Below are 20,855 nucleotides of genomic sequence, written 5' to 3'. Positions count from 1 at the left end.
ATATACCAAAATCTTGGTGATTGCTTCCCTTTAAGATATTTGGTGCCACTATGGAAGTATTTGTTACTCCACTGTGGGATTTCTATGGTGGATCTTGTGAGGTTTTATGTTTAACACTGGTTTTAATGGTGCTGTGTGCGATATTTCACACTGTGGCCGCTATTACCTTGTGGAATTTGCTCGGCCATATTATTGAAGTATTTTTGTGCCTCAGTTTAGCTTTTGTTTGGCACTGCTGTGTTCACAATTTGTACTGCATTGTTATATTTGGCACTACTGTGGACTCATTTTGTACTGCACTATGGTATTTGTTTATTGCCTCTGTTTGGATAATAAGAGCAATTAAAATTACATTGGACACATCATTTAGTCCAGACTATTTATGAGCGTAAAGCCCCCAAGCCTCTTTCCACCCCTCACCGCATGAGGACAGCTGGTGGCTTTTTTTCCTGTATGCACAGCAGCTTGGTAAAGAATCTCATACACTGGAAAACAATCTTCATAAAAATTGACATTCGGTGGGGAATTTAAATCCGAAGCATGTATTTCCTATTTGTAGACTTCCCAATGGATTTCACTAATACGTTCAATCATGGCCGGTTCCAGGTTTTTGTGGGCCCCGGGCAAAAGAGTCTCAGTGGGCCCCATCCACACATAGACATGTACAGATATATATACATACATACATACACATAAAGGCATATGTACACATACATATTTAAAGAGAAATTCCCAAAAGCACATATAAATAGACATAAATCTAGACAGTCATATACACTGACATACATAGATACACACATCATACATGCACAGGGCCAGCTCCAGGTTCTTGTGGGCCCCGGGCGAAAGAGTCTCAGTGGGCCCCATCCACACGTAGACACCCACATACACAGATACATACACATACAGGCATACATACATATTTAAAGGGAACCTGTCACCACTTTTTTGGCCTATAAGCTGTGGCCACCATCACCGGGCTCTTATATACAGCATTGTAACATGCTGTATATAAGAGCCAAGGCCGCTGTGAGAACATAAAAAACACTTTATAATACTTACCTAACGGTCGCATGGTTGGCCATATGGACGTCTCCGTTGTCCGGTGCCGATGCTGCCTCTTTTGGCCATCTTTGTTCTTCTCTAGCTGCGGTGAATGACGCGTCCGACGTCATAAACACGTGCCGGCATTCAGGTCTTGAGCAGGGCAGATCAAAGTATTGTAGTGCGCCTGCGCAGGACCGGCGATTATGTATACAAAATGCATACAGCTGCACACTAAAATGGCATCAATGTATAAGGGAACTCTGGTACTGCATCACTGCTATATGAAAAAATGAGATTTTTAGTTTATGAATTGGCCAATGCATGTAAGCCCGAAAACCAACGGCAAGGTAAATCTCAATATTCCGGGTACCTAAATAAATGCCACTATCTAGGTTAAAAACATCCGTGTCTGGGCAGCTAGACTAAAAAATTCTAACTTGAAATGCCACTATTTGGACTAACCTCCATGTTTGGGCAGCTAGGACTCCTGGTATAAGGATCATGAACACAGCCTGGTTTATAGGGCGGAGTGCTCAGTCAGAAAGAGACTCATTACAAACTTCAAAAAAACTGACCCGCACATCCTACAAATGTGAATAGGTGCCAACTGAAAAAAACATAGCAACAACAAAATGCATACAGCTGCACACTAAATGCCATGAATGTATATAGTAAATGGAGGTTAGTCCAAATAGTGGCATTTCAAGTTAGATTTTTTAGTCTAGCTGCCCAGACACGGATGTTTTTAACCTAGATAGTGGCATTTTAGTTAGGTACCCGGATTATTGAGATTTACCTTGCCGTTAGTTTCCGGGCTTACATGCATTGGCCAATTCATAAACTAAAAATATCATTTTTTCATATAGCAGTAATGCAGTACCAGAGTTCCCTTATACATTGATGGCATTTAGTGTGTGGCTGTATCCATTTTGTATTTGCTATGTTTTTTCAGCTGGCACCTATACACACTTGTAGGATGTGCGGGTCAGTTTTTTGAAATATCTGCAGTGTTTTCTTATACAGGCCTATTGACTGTCTCTCCCTACCCCCCCCCCCCCCCCCAAAAATGACATATCTATAACTTTTTTTTTTTTTTAATACTAGTTGCAGTAACAATGTGCTCTATGGAGTAGTGAACTACATGCCACTTTTTTCTTGAGAAAAAGTAAAATATTCCCTAGTTTTCACATTAATTTTTGGTTCTGTAATTTACTTTTCAGGTTAAGGTTGGTGTACTAATTTTACCTGTTCTCTCCCAGGGCCAATGCAGTAATGCAGTACCCGAGTTCCCTTATACATTGATGGCATTTTAGTGTGCAGCTGTATGCATTTTGTATTTACTATGTTTTTTCAGCTGGCACCTATTCACATTTGTAGGATGTGCGGGTCAGTTTTTTTGAAGTTTGGCGAGTGTGTATGACGTAGAATGCTGTGGTGGTGGTGGTGGCCACAGCTTATACGCCAAAAAAGTGGTGACAGGTTCCCTTTAAAACATATTCTCAAAAAATACATATAGACAGACATAAACCTATACAGTCAAATACACTGACATACATAGATATACATCTTGGAAAATCTCCAATTCTGAAAACAGTCCTCACCAATCAAAGATTAACCGCTAGTCGTCATTTTGACAGCCCGAAAAAAGCTGCATGCACCGTTTTTTGGGTCATCAAAATGATGAGCCCCAAATTTTGAGGGGAAAATTTAACCCCGCGCTTTAGTTATTCTCCAAAAAAACTCCTTACATTAAAGTCAATGGAGCTGGAAGCTACAGTTCATTAATAGGACTGTGATTGGTTGCTATAGGCAACAAAGGACATTCGTAGTGTAAGAAGCTTATGTGTGAGGTAATATGATATCAGTGGAGAGACAGGGAATGAGAGAGACAGACTGAATAAGAGAGAGACAGGGAATGAGAGAGACAGACTGAATAAGAGAGAGACAGGGAATGAGAGAGAGACAGGGAATGAGAGAGAGACAGGGAATGAGAGACAGAGACGGAAACAGAGCATGAGAGAGACACCGACTACATGCACAGTTACACACACTATACAGTACCTCATCTTGCAGTTCCTGATCGTTAGAGAGCAGGAGAGAAGTCACTAGGAGCTGCAGGGAGGCTGCAGCAGCTGAACACCAGGACCTGCCTCTTCACCGGTCATGTAATCAGGCAAGGTCCTTCACCTTCTCAGCCTCCGTTCTGGTCAGTACATTTCCTGCCCTGCTCTGCCGATCACATAGATCAATGCAGGCAGGAAGAGAGAGGGCAGCTCTCTGTGAGCGACCCGCGCCCCCTCATTGCCCTGATGGCGGCCCCGCCCCCTGAAGCCCGGTGAGCTGAGAGATAAAAGGGGAGGGGCCTGGGCTGTCAGCGGCCCTGACCCCTCCTGGCTTCTGCTCGCGGGGCCCCTTACAGGAGTCACGGTTGAAATGCCCTGACGGCAGCCCTGAGTACGGCTGCCAGCCCAAGCACCTGCAGTTGCCGAAACCCAGCCTGGGGCCTGCAGGACTGAAGACGGCGAGTGGGCCCCCCAGCTGTCCAGCGCCACGGCATTTGCCCATGTGTGCCGGGTGCTGACGCCGGCCCTGTACATGCACACACAGACACATTAGAGATATTTCAAATATTGGGAAGCTGGCAACAGCCTCATCACCTCCCTGCTTGTCTCCCATCCAGCTCATCCTGGGCATGTGTCTGTGCCACACTGATTTGTGGCCTTCACTAACAGACATGGCCACAGATAGAGCACACTGACACTGCTGTATATACATCACAGGAGAGGCTGGGGACATACACATTACTTCGGGACATACATATTACTGAGGAAAGGAGGGATATACAGCAATAGGGGGCATAAAGCTCCAGAGGGTGGCATACAGCTCTAGTGGGGGGGCAGTGGCTCTGGGGTAGGGGGGACCATACTGCTTTAGGGAGGGGGCATACAGCTCTGGGGGTATACAGTACTGGGGTGGGGGGACAAACAGCTCTGGGGTGAGGGGGTGACATGCAGCTCTGGGGGTGTACAGCACTGGAGGTCGGACACACAGCTCTAGGGGGTATACAGCACTGGGGTTGAGTAATATATAGCTCTAGGGTGGGGGACATACAGCTCTGGGGGGGCATACAGCACCGGGGTGGGGGCACATACAGCTCTGGGGTTATATAGCACTGGGGTGGAGGGGACATACAACTCCGGGGGTATAGTAGTATACAGCCCCCATATTCCTCCATATAGTGTTATGAACCCCCCCACAGTCTTCCATATAATATTATGCAACCCCAATGTAATATTATGTAGCCGCCATATTGCACTATGCAGCCCCCATATAGCACTATGCAGCCCCCATATAGCACTATGCAGCCCCCATATAGCATTATGCACCTTCATGTTGTATACAGCACTCGTATAGCTCTATGCATCCCCATATAGCACAATGTAGCCCAATATAGCATTATGCATCCTCATGTAGTATACAGCACCCATATAGAACAATGCAGTCCCATATAGCATTATGCACCCTTATGTAGTATATAGCACTATGCAATCCTATATAGCACAATGTTGCCCCATATAGCATTATGCACCCTCATGTAGTATACAGCCACTATATAGCACAATGCAGCCCCATATAGCATTATGCACCCTCATGTAGTATGCAGCCCCATATAGCATTATCCACCCTTATGTAGTATACAGCCCACATTTTGCCCAATGCAGACCCATATAGCATTAGGCACCCTCATGTAGTATACATCCCCCATATAGCACAATGCAGACCCATATAGCATTAGGCACCTTCATGTAGTACACAGAACCTATATAGCACAATGCAGACCCAAATAGCATTAGGCACCTTCATGTAGTATTCAGCCTACATATAGCACAATGCAGACCCAGATTGTATTAGGCACCTTCATGTAGTATATAACCCACATATAGATCACTGCAGACCCAGATACCATTAGGTACCCTCATGTAGAATACAACCCGCATATAGCACAATGCAGACCCAGATAGTATTAGGCACTTTCATGTATTAGGCACCTTATTTAATGCACCCTCATAGTCATCTGGCCACCGTGATTGAATACCTACTCATACTCACTTCTCCTTGTTCCCCCACTGTTCCGGTCTCCCCAGCGTGTCCACTGCTCTGTCATTCTGACCTTTCAGCACTCACTGCAGGCGCGCAGTGTTGACGTCATCTCGCTCTGGTGCTGAGGTGTCATAGCGCAGACAGACACAGCGAGAGAATGATGAGAGAGGCAGCGCACAGCTCCATCTTATCATTGCTGTCAAATGTATCGGCAACTGCGATGCCGATACAATTGAAAGTTTCATCCTCGACAGGGGGGAGGCAAGTGACAGAGTGGCATCAGGTCTCCCCAACTAGCAGTGGCATGGCCTGCTGCAATTGGCGGTATGCCACTCCTGCCACTGAGAGTGGGCCCCGGCATTTGCCCGGGTGTGCCGGGTGCTGACGCCGGCCCTGTGTTCAATACATAGGAGGAAATCTGCAATAAAATCCATGATGAGGTATTGCCATAATTTTACATAGACTTATGAGTGACCAAGTGTAATTGAGTCCGAATATTAAAGTTTTTTCCCCTGTGCCCCAGCTGCAGTATCTTTTTTAATAAACTGTACTGTACTCATTCTCTAGAGCAGTCATGGCGAACCTTTTACAGGCCGAGTGCCCAAACTGTAGCCCTAAACCCAATTATTTTTCCGAAGTGCCAACCAATCCTATCATGTAAATAATTGATTTTAATCTTACCTTTGCAGTCTTCTCTTCAGCAGGGGGCATCACGCTCATGCATGTTTACCACACATTGAAGCGGAGCCCTTTCCAGACACAGCAGTTGGATTGATCTTTCTGGAAAAAATTGCAGCATATTAGACAGAGATTTTAGCCTGGAATGCAATCAATTTTCACCCTGTAATCCACATCTACATTTCAAAGTCTGAACATCTTGAAATCCCAAAAAGACGTACGATTTGCTCCCCTCCCCTTTCATTGTGTAGTTATGTCCCCTTCCTGGGCCACTTCTTGGTAAACATGTCCCCCATCTGGATATATATTTCCTACATTCTGGTATATTTGTCCCCATCATGGCCCCATCCTGGTAAATGTACCTCATCCTGGTAAATGTCCTCCATCCTGGTAAATGTACCCCATTCTGGCATGTTCCCCCATGCTGGTAAATGTACCCCATCCTGACATATTGCCCATCCTTGTAAATGTTCCGCCATCCCGGCATGTACCCCATTCCTGGTAAATGTCCTCCATCCTGGTAAATGTTCCTAATCCTGGTTAATTTACACCCATCCAGGTAAATGTACCCCCATCCAGGTAAATGTCCCCCTTCCTAGCATGTACCCCTTCCTGGTAAATGTTCCCCTTCCTGGTAAATGTGCCCTATCATGGCATGTTTCCTCCATCTTGGCATGTATGTTTTCCCCATCCTGGCATGTATGTTTCCTCCATCCTGGCATGCATGTTTCCCCATCCTGGCATGTATGTTTCCTCCATCCTGGCATGCATGTTTCCTCCATCCTGGCATGCATGTTTCCTCTATCCTGGCATGCATGTTTCCTCCATCCTGGCATGCATGGTTTCCTCCATCCTGGCATTCATGGTTTCCTCCATCCTGGCATGCATGGTTTCCCCATCCTGGCATGCATGGTTTCCCCATCCTGGCATGCATGTTTCCTCCATCCTGGCATGTATTGTTCCCCATCCTGGCATGCATGTGTCCCCCTCCCCCCATGCTGGCAAGCATGTTCCCCTCCATGCTGGCATGCATGTTTCCCCCCATGCTGGCATGTGCGTTCCCACCTCCCCCACCCCATGCTGGCATGTGCGTTCCCCCTCCCCCACCCCATGCTGGCATGTGCGTTCCCACCTCCCCCACCCCATGCTGGCATGTGCGTTCCCCCACCCCATGCTGGCATGTGCGTTCCCCCACCCCATGCTGGCATGTGCGTTCCCCCACCCCCACCTGGCATGTGCATTCCCCCACCCCCACCTGGCATGTGCATTCCCCCACCCCCACCTGGCATGTGTGTTTCCCCTCCCCCACCCCATGCTGGCATTTGCGTTCCCCCACCCCATGCTGGCACTGCCCCCCTCCCCACCTTGGCACAGCCGCACACGAGTTATAAAAAAAAAAGCAACACACAACTTACCTTCCTGCACACGCTCCCCCACTGCGCGCCGCTGGGTCCCCTCAGTTCCCACGCGGCCAGAAGACGTCATTACGCCGGCGACGCTCACTGATGCTCCTCCGTCTCCTAGGCAACACACCTGAAGCCTGGGGGGAGGAGGAGCGTCAGAGCGAGGAGAAATGTCTCCTCCGCTCCAACACAGCTTTCATCTGCCGGCGCGACTGCACCAGCAGATGAAAGCGGCAGGATCAGGCGACAGCACGCGTGCCAGCAGAATGGGCTCTGCGTGCCCCTGGAGGCAAGGGTGCCATAGGTTCACCATCACTGCTCTAGAGTCTACGACACTGATGTCACGTCGACAACGCTGCAGTCAGTAACTGAGCTCAGCTGCTCTGACTGAGTTGGTGGCACGAGCCGTTGAGCCCACTGATTGGCTGCAGCGCTGTTGTCATATTGTCAACGCTGCAGACAATAGCAGACATCAAGGCAGCAGAGTAAAGAAATTTTGTATATATAATATATAGAATTATTTTAAAACACTGAAGCCTGGTGACAGACTTGCATTGAATCGTAGAATGTTACGGTTGGAAGGGACCTCCAGGGTCATCGTGTTTAACTCCCTGCTCAAAAAGGATTCATTAAACCATCTCGGGCTTATGTCTGTCCAGCCTCTGTTTGAAGACTTCCATTGAAGGAGAACTTGCCACCTCTCGTGGCAGCATGTTCCACTTTTTGATCACCTTCACTGTCAAAAAGTGTTTTTTATTATCTAATCTGAATTTTCTCCCTTTCTGTTTCATTCCATTGCTTCTTGTTTTTCCATGTTCAAATGAAAATATGGCTGGTCCCTCTACACTGTGATATTAAGTCTCTTCCTACCCTTCTTGTTTGGAATCTAAACATTCCCAGATCCTTTAACTGTTCCTTGTAGGACATACGGTAGTTTGCAGTTCTCTCACCGTCCTGGTAGCTCTTTTCTGACTTTGATTGTTTTTCAATGTTGTGATTTTTTTTTTTGATTTTTTTTTTTATTTATAAATGTGGTGCCCAGAACTGTATTTGGAATACCAGTATTCCAAATTAGGTCTGACATGAACTGGACTCTGTTTCTTTTAATACATCCCTAAACTGTGTTTGCCTTTTTTGCTGCTGCATCACACTGTTGGCTCATGTGAAGTCTGTGACCTATTAATATACCCAAAGTCTTTTTCACAAGTGCTGTTGTTTAGTTCTATTCCTCCCATTCTGTAAATGTTTCTTTTAGTTTTTTTTGCCTAGTTGTAAAATTTGATTTGTTTACCTACAGTTCCTTTTATCTAGATCATTTATAAAAGCGTTGAACAACACTGGGGCCAAGACAGAGCCTTGTGGTAGTCCACTTGAAACATTCTCCCAATTGGATGTGCAACCATTTTTTACCATTTACAATTACTGAGCCAGTTATGAATCCACCTAACCGTAGGCTTGTCAATCCTATCCTTTTTTGTTATTTTTTTTCAATACAGATATACAAGATACTAGGTTTAGGTTTTCCTAAATCATAAAATCACTTAAGGCCTTGTGCACAAGCTGCGGTTTTTTTACACTTTTGTTTTTTTTCCAAAATCTGCACCAAATGCTGCATACCCATGTTGAAGCCAGCAAAGTCTGAGATTTCTAAAGTCCTGCACCAATGCTGCATTTTTTTGTCCTTGCAGATTTGTGGCATAACAGTTATTGGTTTGGATTTGCAGCATTTGTTCACCCAGTGAGTTTTAGGTGCGGTTTTGCCACATTTTTGCAGCGGTTTTTAACACAAAAAACTCATGGCTAAAACACGATGTGATGTCATCAGGAGCAGGACAATGTAACAGGAAATGACATCAAGAAAGCTTTTTTTTTTTTTTTTCTTTTTTATTAACCAAGCTTTATTGACAGCCAATTCCTTGTTGCATGCAAAAAAATGCTCCTACCAAAACCGCAGGAGGTGTTTGGTGCTTTTTTTCTGCCACAAATCTGTAATAGCCTTAATGTTCTGTGTTAGAGAATCTTGTGTGTAAGAGTGGCTATAGATTTGTGTATTCTAAAATTTGCCTACGCCTGGAATGAGAATATAGAAGTGATGTTTGGTCACAGGGTGCCTGATTCTTGAACTGTATACTTTCACACTTGCGTTTTTTTCCTTCCGTCACAATCCGCCCTTTTGGAAAACAGCGGAATCCGTTAATGGATTCCGCTGTTTCCCATAGGCTTGTATGGATGACGGATTGTGCTAAAAGTACCTGCGTTGCTTCCGCTGGCCGACGCTGCGTTGCTTCCGCCGGGCGGAGGGAGCGCAGCATGTAATGTTTTTCTGAGCAGCGGAATCCTTAGGATTTCACTGTGCATGCTCTCTCTGGCTCCCTGCACCCGTAACCAGGGTACACATCGGGTAACCAAGCAAAGTGCTTTGCCTAGTTACCCGATATTTACCCTGGCTACGTGTGCAAGGAGCCAGTGTTAAGCAGTGTACACTGGTAACCAATGTAAATATTGGGTAACCAAGCAAAGTGCTTTGCTTAGTTACCCGATATTTACCCTGGCTACGTGTGCAGGGAGCCCGACACTTCCCCACTTGGCTCCGCCCCCTCCCGCACTCCACTCTGCATGTACACACGCGCACGCGCGCACACACACACGCAGGCGTACACACACATGCGCAGTGCATTGCGCACACACACCTGTTCTCAGCATCATGGCCCCGCTTGGCTCCACACAGCCCGCACTCCTCCCCCCTACATTCTCGGTGGCCGAACGATCAGCTGATCACCCGCTGACCGGCTGCTGTGAGCGATCAGTTGATCACCCGGCGACCGGCTGCTGTGAGCGATCAGCTGATCACCCGGCGACCGGCTGCTGTAAGCGATCGGCTGATCACCTGGCGACCGGCTGCTGTGCGCGATCAGCTAATCGTTCACAATAATCTGCCGACGGTAAGTGTAAAAAAAGCTGATTCCATTGTTTTGTACTATCCGTTGCATCCGTTGTGCTACTAAATGCAACGCATCTGTTGCATTCGTCACACAACACAATGCAACGGATGCCGTTCAACGCAAGTGTGAAACTAGCCTTAAGCCCGCTTTATATATCTTACGATGTGTCGGCGGGGTCACGTCGTAAGTGACGCACATCCGGCATCGTAAGGTACATTGTAGTGTGTGACAGGTACGTGCGATTGCAATAGAACGTTGAAACGTTCATCGCATACACATCGTTGAATCCTGACGAATTGCGCGTCTGGTTGTTCAATGTTCCCGAGGCAGCACACATCGCAGTGTGTGACACCCCGGGAACATTGAACAGATCTTACCTGCCTCCCGCGGCTCCAGCCGGCAATGCGGAAGGAAGAGGTGGGCGGGATGTTTACGTCCCGCTCATCTCCGGCCCTCCGCTTCTATTGGCCGGCTGCCATGTGACGCCGAACGTCCCTCCCACTCCAGGAGGTGGACGTTCGCCGCCCACATCGAGGTCGTATGACGGGTAAGTACGTGTGACGGGGGTTAATCGTTTGTGCGGCACGTTCAACAAATTGAACGTGCCACACATACGATGGGGGCGTTGCAAATCGCATACGATATCGTATGCGAAATTGCAACGTGTAAAGCAGGTTTTAGACCCAAGATTTTCTAATGGTTGCCTTGACAACAAGTGCATATATGTCTGTATACTTTGAACCTAATTACAGCCTTGACCTGCAATGAAAGTCAACAGCAACATAAGTACATGCCAACGTCATAAAATACACAGAGAATATCTAGCCTCCAGTGGAAAGAAAAACATGTAGTAAAACAATGTAACCCCCTTAATTGACATTGGTGAAAAGTTGCTGACACCAGTAATTGTTTTCGATACGGTAATGCCGGTTAGCAGAGCTGTATAGTGGTGTGCACAATTCCATTTACCGTAACTACAGTACTTCAGGTTGGCTGGTGCACTGTTAGGGGCCCAGCTATTTCATACTGTAAATCCGAAAACCAGACACTTGTATAGAAATGAGATTGTAGGGAATTTGTTTGCAATCCCAAAGAGAGAATGCAACATTTCAGTTATTGACTCTGACCTTCATCAGGTACACAGACTGCCTTTGCAGAGGGACGTGGATCAAGTTTTGATAAAGCGCTATAGAAGCGTGCGATGCCTGCCATGATCTTTGCTTCGGCTATAGTTTCTCCCATAGTGCGTTATCACAGCTTAATCCACGTGATGCACAGAGTTTTGAAACAGGTTTGTGCTAGTTTTCTAAAGCAAACTGTCTGATAAATCATGGCTTTGATCTCATCATTTATAGTCTTTCGATTAAAGCGAAACTCCAGGATTTTTTCTTTTTCACTGTTGGAGTGGTGCTTCTAATCTAATCCAAATTCCCTGACCCTACTCTTAAGGGTGCTTTACACGCTGCGACATCGCTAACGATATATCGTCGGGGTAATGGTGTTTGTGACGCAAATCCAGCGTCGTTAGCAACATTGCAGCATGTGACAGCTAGGAGCTACTATCAACGATCGCAAAAATGGCAAAAATCATTGATTGTTGACACGTCGCTCCTAATTATAATGTCGTTGGTGTTTCATTCCGCAGGTTGTTCGTCGTTCCTGCGGCACCACACATCGCTGTGTGTGACACCGCAGGAACGACGAACATCATCCTACCTGCGTCCATCGGAAAGGAGGAAGGAAGGAGGTGGGCATCATGTTCCAGGCGCTCATCTCCTCCCCTCCTCTTCTATTGGGCGGCCGTTTTGTGACGTCGCTGTGATGCCGAACGCACCTCCCCCTTGAAGGAGGAATTGTTCGGCAGCAACAGCGACGTCGCTGAACAGGTATGTGCGTGTGACGCTGCCGTAGCAATATTGTTCGCTACGGCAGCGTTCAACACATGTCGCACGAACGACGGGGGCGGGTGCTATCGCTCGCGACATCGCTAGCGTGTAAAGCACCCTTTATACTCCCCCTTCTCTATCTTCACTTTCTATTACTGCTACTCCTGTCAGTCTCCAGCAGTTTGAGACCTGCTGGATCTCCCCAGTGTTTCCTGATCTCATAGACTTGTATTGAGACGGAAGCGTTGCTGATAAAAGGTGAAAACGTCGGAGGGTAAGTGTAAGAGTAGGGGCAGTGACCTTAGATTAAATGTGCCACTCCATCGTTGAAAAAAGAAAAAATTAAATGCTGAAGTTGTGATTTAAAGGGAACCAATCACCAGGATTTTCGTATATAACCCATACTGGCACTATCAGGCTGATGCTCGACATACCTTTAGTGGTCAGCTTGGTTGTTTAGGCTTTCAAATCCAAGAAAGTAAAGTTTAAAAAAATTGGCAGCTGCTTGAGTGACAGTTGCAATGGAACAGATCATATATTCATAGTTATCCCCTCCCTCTGTTAGAATTAGCATAACCATATTACAAATTATTCACTTTGTTGCAGAACCTGTGTGAGGTCCTAACCATGTGATCTGGTATCCAGCTTTGTTGGCTGAGGTCCCACCCCTTCTGGTCACATGGGTATGACCTCACACAGGTCCTGCAACAGACAGAGTGAATTGTTTGTATAATACTTATGCTAATTATAACAGAGGGAGGGAATAATCTATGAATATATGATCTGCTCCAGTGCAACTGCCACTCAACAAGCAGCTAATTTTAAAACTTTACTTGTTTGGATTTCAAAAGCTAAACATCCGAGCTGCCCACTACAGGTATGTATAGAATCCGCCTGCAAGTGCCAGTACAGCACAGGCTTTAGATTATATACTAAAATCCTGGTGATTGGTTCCCTTTAACAACTTCTTACTTTGTGTTGTGCTTTGTAGTCTCCGTTCAATATACGGTGATTGTCCTGATTTTACATGTACTGATTAAAATCTTTCTTTATTAGGCAGTGAAGTTTATGGCTATTCCTACTAGCCTGAGTTTTGCTACTCTACACGTGCATGCAGCCAGTGAAACAAAGGCCCTACCGAAGACACTCATAAAAGTGGAAGAAGTAAGTTGACATATAAATGATTTGCACAGTGGGCGGGGGACGTATTTATGACTTCATAACCCAAACAATGGTAGCTGTTAAAGTGAACCTGCCAGCATGATTTTATAATGTATAATAAAGACATGGCTGTAATGGCGCTGTAAGGTTATATGCGCACGTTGAGTATTTGGTGCAGAAATTTTCTGCATCGAATCTGCACCTTCTGGCAGAAAAATGTACCGAAAAATGCACCAAAAAAAGGCATTCATTTTTTATGCATTTTTTGTACTATGCGGTTTTTTTTTATTGAAGTGAATGGGTGGAAGAACTAAAAACACACCAACAATTGACATGCAGATTATTTTCTGCACCAAATCTCCAAGGAATAAAATAAGCAACGTATGCACAGCACTTCAGAAATCTCATTGACTTTACTGGCATAAAAATAGGCATGCAAATTTGTGACAAATCTGCATCAAAAAACATATCAACGTATTGTGCACACACTGCCTAGTACTGATTACATTTATACCTTTGATGATTAACTCAAATTTTTTGTTCTTCAATCACCATTTGATGTTTCTTGCTAACTAGATTTCGGTGCACATGGGCCGGACTGTGCATTGGATCTTGTTTTTCCAGTCAGTGATTTCTCAAACCCTCCTCTGGTCTGTGAATGACAGGTCACTGCTGAGATTTCAAGCAGAGGAGGAAGGTCATTCACAGACCAGAGGCAGCTGTAGGGGCCTGGGAATCACAGACAGGGAGGAGAGGACCCAGTGTATAATCTGGTCTTTTTGCATCGAAATCTAATTAGCAGGAAACTTCCACTGGTGATTACAGAATATCCAATTGGATCGATTTAATCAGTATTACAGCCACATCTTTATCATACATTATATAATCATGCTGACAAAGATCTCTGTGAAATCAAACTCCCTATAATGACAGAGAGAAATTTGAAAAGGTTGTGACTGTAACCAACAGGTATCTGTTTAGTGGGATTTACCCACAACCAGTTTGACATCAACAATAAGAAGTCACATTATGCCCTAAGCTGTTTTTAATTTTCATCATGGAGACTGAAGTAAGCAGCACATGTCAGCTGGTCACACTGCACAATCTTTTGACTTTCTATTTGAGAAGTAACTAGAACTAAATGAATTACCATGTATAAATGAGACCTTAGCATAACCTTTGTAGGAAGCAAACTTAGGCTTTGTTCAGAAGTGAATTTCATGTATAGAACATTTACTGATTATAGTAAATGGGCTATTGAAACGTCAACGGGTTGTTTGCTGACTAAAGGCCGCTTTACACACTGCGATATCGGTACCGATATCGCCAGCGTGCGTACCCGCCCCCATCGGTTGTGCGACACGGGCCAATCGCTGCCCGTGTCGCACAACATCGCCAGGACCCGTCACATGGACTTAACCTTCCCTGCGACGTCGCTGTGACCGGCGAACCACCTCCTTTCTAAGGGGGCGGTTCGTTCAGCGTCACAGCGACGTCACAGCAGCGTCACTGAACCGCCGCCCAATAGAAGCGGAGGGGCGGAGATGAGCGGGACATAACATCCCGCCCACCTCCTTCCTTCCGCATTGTGGCCGGGACGCAGGTAAGGTGAGGTTCTTCGTTCCTGTGGTGTCACACGGAGCGATGTGTGCTGCCACAGGAACGAGGAAAAACTTTGTTACTGCTGCAGTATCGATATTTGAGAATGGACCCCCATGTCACCGATGAGCGATTTTTCACGTTTTTCCGACGATGAAAAATCGCTCATAGGTGTCACACGCAACGGCATCGCTAAAGCGACCGGATGTGCGTCACAAATTCCGTGACCCCAACGAGATCGCTTGAGCGATGTCGTAGCGTGTAAAGCCCGCTTAAGTGGTCCGCAAAAACATGGGCTCACCTGACTACCTGATTTTCACTTAGTTTTGTTTGTGTTTTATGTATAGCATTTTAATCTATTTTGTTCTGTAATATTTGCAGCTTTCTCTGTATTCCAGTCCTGTTCCAGAAACACGATATGTTGCAGATGAGAAAACAGAGTTGGAGGAGGGAATTTCATGGCTGAGATCATCTACCTCACCATATACTAAGTGGTGTCAGGTACTGTCCCATATGCCACAATGGCTGACATAAGTGTGTTTTATCTACATAGGATTACAATGTAATCTTTAGAGGGAACCAGTCAAATTCATGATTGTCCAAAAAAGGCACTATAGGGGTATGGGTGCATATTTCTTTAAAGCACCACGCCAGCGTTTTGGTTTTTGTAATATCACCATTCGACTGATGCTTTAAATACAAGTCCCCTGTTTATACTCCCCAACCGGCGTCTTCATCTGTTATTGCTGCCGCTCCCTTCAGTCGCCCTCAGTTTATGACCTGCCGGCTGCTCCATTGTTTCATGGAGTGCGCCAGCATCACTATTCAATGCAAGTATATGAGATCCTCGTTCTGGCCTCATTTTGGCACTCATAGACTTGCATGGAGATCTTGTGATGTAATTTTGACTTCTAGCCAGCCAGAAGTTGCAGTTGCATATGGCGCCATGGGATCAGACCGGCATCAGTAAAAGTTGAAGGTGCCATAGGTTGCAGGAAACTTAGGTTAAAATCACCAGCCCAATGCTGAGAAAAAAACAAAACCGCTGGCGTGTTCCTTTAATCTGATAAGGACTTCTATGTTGCACACTCTGCAGTCTTTTATACTGCAGCATCACATATACCATTAAGGCAGGGCTAATTTGTCAGGTTGTCGCTCCCCCCAGGCTTGTCTTACCTTGGGTCTTTTCATCATGCTTTCCTGTGAATTATTAACAGCTGCATAATGATCTTACTATGATGTAGATTGTATGCAATCCTCATCATGGTAAGGGAGGCAGCGGGGGTTCCCTATCTGTCCTGGCCCAGGGTTCCCCTCTCCCTGCCCATGTCAACCACCCAGAGAAAGGCTTGTTTAGAAAACTGGGAGAAGAGCAACAACCTGACTAGCCCTGTCTCATTAGCTTATGGGACACTGCAGTAATAAAGTTAATTTTTCAAAGATTGCAGTATTATTGAGCAATATGAACTAACTTATCAGAATAATGAAATCTGCAAACATGCTGCTATCATAGCGGTTGGAGAACATCAGGGGACCTAAGAGGTTCCAGATAGGATTACATTTGCATCAGTTGGCATATTAAATTACAGCCCATAGTCAGCAATTATCACTGTTTCTCATTCGCTTCATTGGGGGACGCAGGAGACCATGGCTGTATGCTGTTGCCACTAGGAGGCTGACACTAGGCAATAAAAAAAAGTTAGCTCCTCTTTAGCAGGGTACACTCACTGACTGGCCCCAACTAATCAGGTTTAGCTTAGTGTCAATAGGAGGTGAACACGGGTCTGCTTTCAGATCCGGTTCCACCTAAACTTGTGTGTTATTAATCTTTTCCCATTGTCATTCAGCTACAGCTTGTGACTTGGTGTAACCGCTCACCCTGCTTTCCCACCTTAAAGACAGTAAGAACAGTGTGCTCTGAACCATATTGTACCCTCTCTGGTGTGTCCGGCAGGGCCCTATCCCCCTAACACATCAAGAGTGTCTCAGGGTGGCCGCATGGACGTCTTCGCTATCCATCCCCAGCCCAATTGTCCACCATAGCAAGATGACGCTGGGGAAAAACCAGATCCATCTCCAGAGACTCCCTCCTGAGACCTTGGATCCGTCTCCCACTCTGTGAAACAGGACACCACTGAGGGGAAGACAGATCCATCCCCAAAGACTCCCTCTCGGGACCTTGAAGCCGTCTCCCACTCTGTGAAGCATGATTCATGACACAGTTACATGGTCAGCGGGAGTTCCCACATGGTCAGTAGAGCTTCCCTTTCTGTTCTGGCCCAAGATTCCCCTCTCTCTGCCCAGTGCAACAGTTATCCTCCCTTAAACAGCTCCTTTCAGCGATCATTGGTGGGAGCTGCGATAGTTTCCGTCGGCTTCATCAGTTGGTGTCCGCAAAAATGTAGGCTCCAGCTTTGCCAAAGCCTACTTTGCACGGGCCCCGTGAGCTTCCCATGTGCCCTGTCAGCTTCCTACGTGCATCTTTCTAAACTTGCCCACTGCTTTCATCTGCCAATCAAAGCCCTCCTTCCTTGCAGCCTATCACTGTATCCCTTGGATCGAGCCTATCACAGACGCACAAACTGCCCGCACGTGCGATATCCAATAGACTCCACATCCTTTCTCCCTTACCGACGTTATTAACTGCAACTACAGACTTCCTGTCAGCACTGTCCACTGCGCTTCTGTTGCCAGCCTGCCTCAGGACTTCCAGATTGCATCTCCAGCTTCAGGACCTGTTCTTGCAGCTCCTTAACACTCCTTTGCATGGTCATCTCCTCCTACCATTCCCTATGTCTATCCCTGGAGATATCTGCTCCTGCACTTCTCCAATCATCCTACACTTTGCTGTTCCTCCTGCAATAAAAAGCTGCCCTCCAGTCAAAGCTCGGCTCTCTGTCCCATCTGCATTACCTCCACAATGCAGGTCCCACAGGAACCCCCTGCTGCCCAGGATGAAAGCCTGGCCCCCTCTGGTGTTTTCCAATCACAACGAGTTTGATGGGATTTTTTCAAGGGAATGGGAGCATCTGGAAAGATGTTTTCAGAGACGGAGACAATTGGGTATTTTTATCCTTTTCGCTCTGATCTTCTTTAAAATTGGACTGATTCTCCAGTTATGGACCATCCAATCTCTCAGTTGGTCACCAACACGAGTCTTCCACTCTGAGACGACTCTTCCCTCAAAAATCCGACTGACAGGCACATTGAATCCCTGGCCAAGTCCACCTTCAAGGCTGCTGGCACGTCTTTCTGCCTTGCTTTGACCTCCACCACAACTTCTAAATCAGTCTCCGCCGGGGGGAAGCTCCTTCGGCAGGGGAGTCTTTCTAGTGCCCCCGGATGAATTTGAGTACCAGATTTACCACACCGGGAAATATCTTCTATTCACATCTCTGGATGCAGCGTCATGCTTCACAATATCGTTCAGCAACATTGTGGCCATACGCAGGGTCTTATGGTTCAGGGTCTGGACTGCTGATGCGGGTTTAAAGAAGTCTCTCCAGCCCTCCCTTCCAGGATCCATTGCTGTTCGGAACACGATTAGCTCAAATCATCTCTGATGCCACAGGTGGACAGAATAGCTCTCTTTTTCAGCTAAAGCCCAAGCGCTCCCCAGCCAAGAGACAGACAAGGCACTTTAGTTCCTTTCGTCCGTTTTTATTCACGGGGCCCTCCATCCATTGCGACTGGTCTCCTGTCCAGCAGGAGAAGAGGAAACCGTCGTTCAAGCCGGCCCTGTCATGTCGGTTGCCAAAGCAAGTCTTCTCATTACAGATACAATGGGTTTTCCTCCACATGACGGGACGCCCTCATCCCTTAGAGTGGACAGGCATCTTCATCTTTTCAGGATCATCTAGCTTTCCGTAATCAGCAACGCTTGGATCAGACAGATTGTTTCCACCGGTTACAAAATAGAGTTCCCTTCTCTCCCCCAATGACCTTGCTTGATTCACAAATTCTTCCAAGTCATCCTGTCCCTTCTCAAATCAGAAGTTATCATCCTTGTTCCCTCCCAGGAGCGCTTCTCAGGTTTCTATTCCAAATCTTTTGTGTTCCAAAAAAGGATGGCTTTGTGCTGCCTATCCTGAACCTCCAGCTCCTGAACAAGCGAGTTCATCTCTGTCACTTCAGGGTGGAGTCACTCCACTCAATGATAGCCACCATGGAACCCGAAGAGTTAGGGTTCCGTCACACGTAGCGACGTTCCAGCGATCCCACCAGCAATCCGACCTGGCAGGGATCGCTGGAGCGTCGCTACATGGTCGCTAGTGAGCTGTCAATCAGGCAGATCTCCACAGCGATCAGAGACCAGCCACCAGCGACCCATGTAACGACGCTGTGCTTGGTAGCCAGGGTACACATCGGGTAACTATGCAAAGTGCTTTGCATAGTTACCCGATGTGTACCCTGGCTACGTGTGCAGGGAGCCAGTGTATGGCAGGCTGTAACCGGCGTACGCTGGTAACCATGGGACACATTGGGTAACCAAGCAAAGAAAAGCGCTTTGCATAGTTACCCGATGTGTACCATGGTTACTAGCGTACCGCCGGATCCACGCACATTCAGATTGTTGGTCTCCCGCCGTCAAACACATCGATGTGTGCTGCACAGTGGGAGACCAACGAGCAAAAAATGGTCCTGATTGTTTTGTAACGATCAGCGACCTCGCAGCAGGGGCCCGCTCGCTGCTGCTTGTCACACACTGCGATATCGCTGGCGAGGTCACTGATACGTCAGAAAACCTGTGACGTTTCAGCGATCTCGCTAGCGATCTCGCTGTTTGTGACGGGGGCTTAACTGCTCAATAGACATTCAGTATGCTCATCTTCATATCCCAATCTGAGCATCGCACCAGAGATTTGTTTGCTTCGCAGTGCAGGATCGCCATATTCCATTTAAGGCCTTCCCTTCAGTCTGGCTTCTGTTCCCTGAGTTTTCACCAAAGTCATAGTGAGCATCATGGCCATTCTGCGAGCCAGAGTAATGGTAGTCATTCCTTACCTGGATGATCTCCTGATCAAGGCCCTGTCCTATCAAGCCTGCTGCGAAAACCTTCACATCTCTCTTGACATGTTGTCTTTACCGGGCTGGATCATGAACAAGGCAAGGCTCTGATCCCAGTCCAACGTCTTGTTTTTCTTGGCATAATGTTTGACACCGCTCACGCCAAAGTTTTTCTTTCCAAAGAATACATTTCTGCCCTGCTGTTCGACATTCGTTCTCTCAGATGCCCTGCTCCTTCCCATCTACGACGTTGCATGAGTGTGTTTCGCAAGGTGGTTGCAGCAATGGAAGCTGTTCTTTTGTGCAGTTTCATACTCACCTCGTTTAACTAGTTATTCTGTCAGGTTGGGATAAGAAGATTTTCTCTCTGGACTGTCCTACTATCCTTCGCCCCATGATTGAGGCTGTCACTTGGCTAGTTGCAACTTTCACCCCTCAATCATCAAGGGAAATACTTTTTTCCAAGCATTGGCTGATTCTGATGGCGGATGCCAATCTCCTTGAATGGTATGTTATGTTTCGCCAGCTCACGGTGCAGGGATGCTGGAGCCCCCAGGAGGTCCTCTCTTCCTATCAACATCTTGGAGCTCAGGGCGATCTATCATGCTCTCCATCACTGGTAGAATCATTTGTCAGGTCGTCCGGTACACATATAGTCCAACAATGCTACAGCCGTGGCATAAATCAATCACCAGGGTGGAATCCTGAAGCAAGTCAGTCATGTCATAGGTCTCCCGAATCCTACGTTTAGCCAAACAGAAGATTCCGGTGATCTCAGCGGTTCACATTCCTTGTATGGGCATTTGGGCTGATTTCCTAAGCCTATAAGGTATCTCCTCGGGCGAATGGTCCATAATTCTTCAATCTCTACATCAACCTGATAGCATCCAAATTTAACAAGAAGGTTCCCTAATTAATTGCAAATTCCCATGAACCTTTAGCAAACTGCTCTGAAGCCCTAGTCCTCCAGTGGTCCAAATTCAACCTGCTATACCTGTTTCCACCTCGTCCCCTGATCCGCAAAATCGTCA

The 20,855-nt window shown here is 46.6% G+C and overlaps 1 protein-coding gene across 5 annotated transcripts in view; it reads left to right on the top strand.

The window, feature by feature from the left end:
• Positions 1-20,855, top strand: part of APOO (apolipoprotein O) — a 124,435-nt gene that overhangs the window by 46,014 nt on the left and 57,566 nt on the right. For all 5 annotated transcript variants that reach the window (XM_075333389.1, XM_075333391.1, XM_075333392.1 and 2 more), the window contains 2 exons: positions 13,114-13,221; positions 15,199-15,318. In XM_075333389.1, coding sequence (XP_075189504.1) covers positions 13,114-13,221; positions 15,199-15,318 — 228 coding nt within the window. The remainder of the gene's footprint in view (positions 1-13,113; positions 13,222-15,198; positions 15,319-20,855) is intronic.

Source organism: Anomaloglossus baeobatrachus, chromosome 2 (genome assembly GCF_048569485.1).
Source record: "Anomaloglossus baeobatrachus isolate aAnoBae1 chromosome 2, aAnoBae1.hap1, whole genome shotgun sequence".
In the NCBI taxonomy this organism is placed as follows: domain Eukaryota; kingdom Metazoa; phylum Chordata; class Amphibia; order Anura; family Aromobatidae; genus Anomaloglossus; species Anomaloglossus baeobatrachus.
This window is presented reverse-complemented; position numbering and strand designations above follow the sequence as displayed.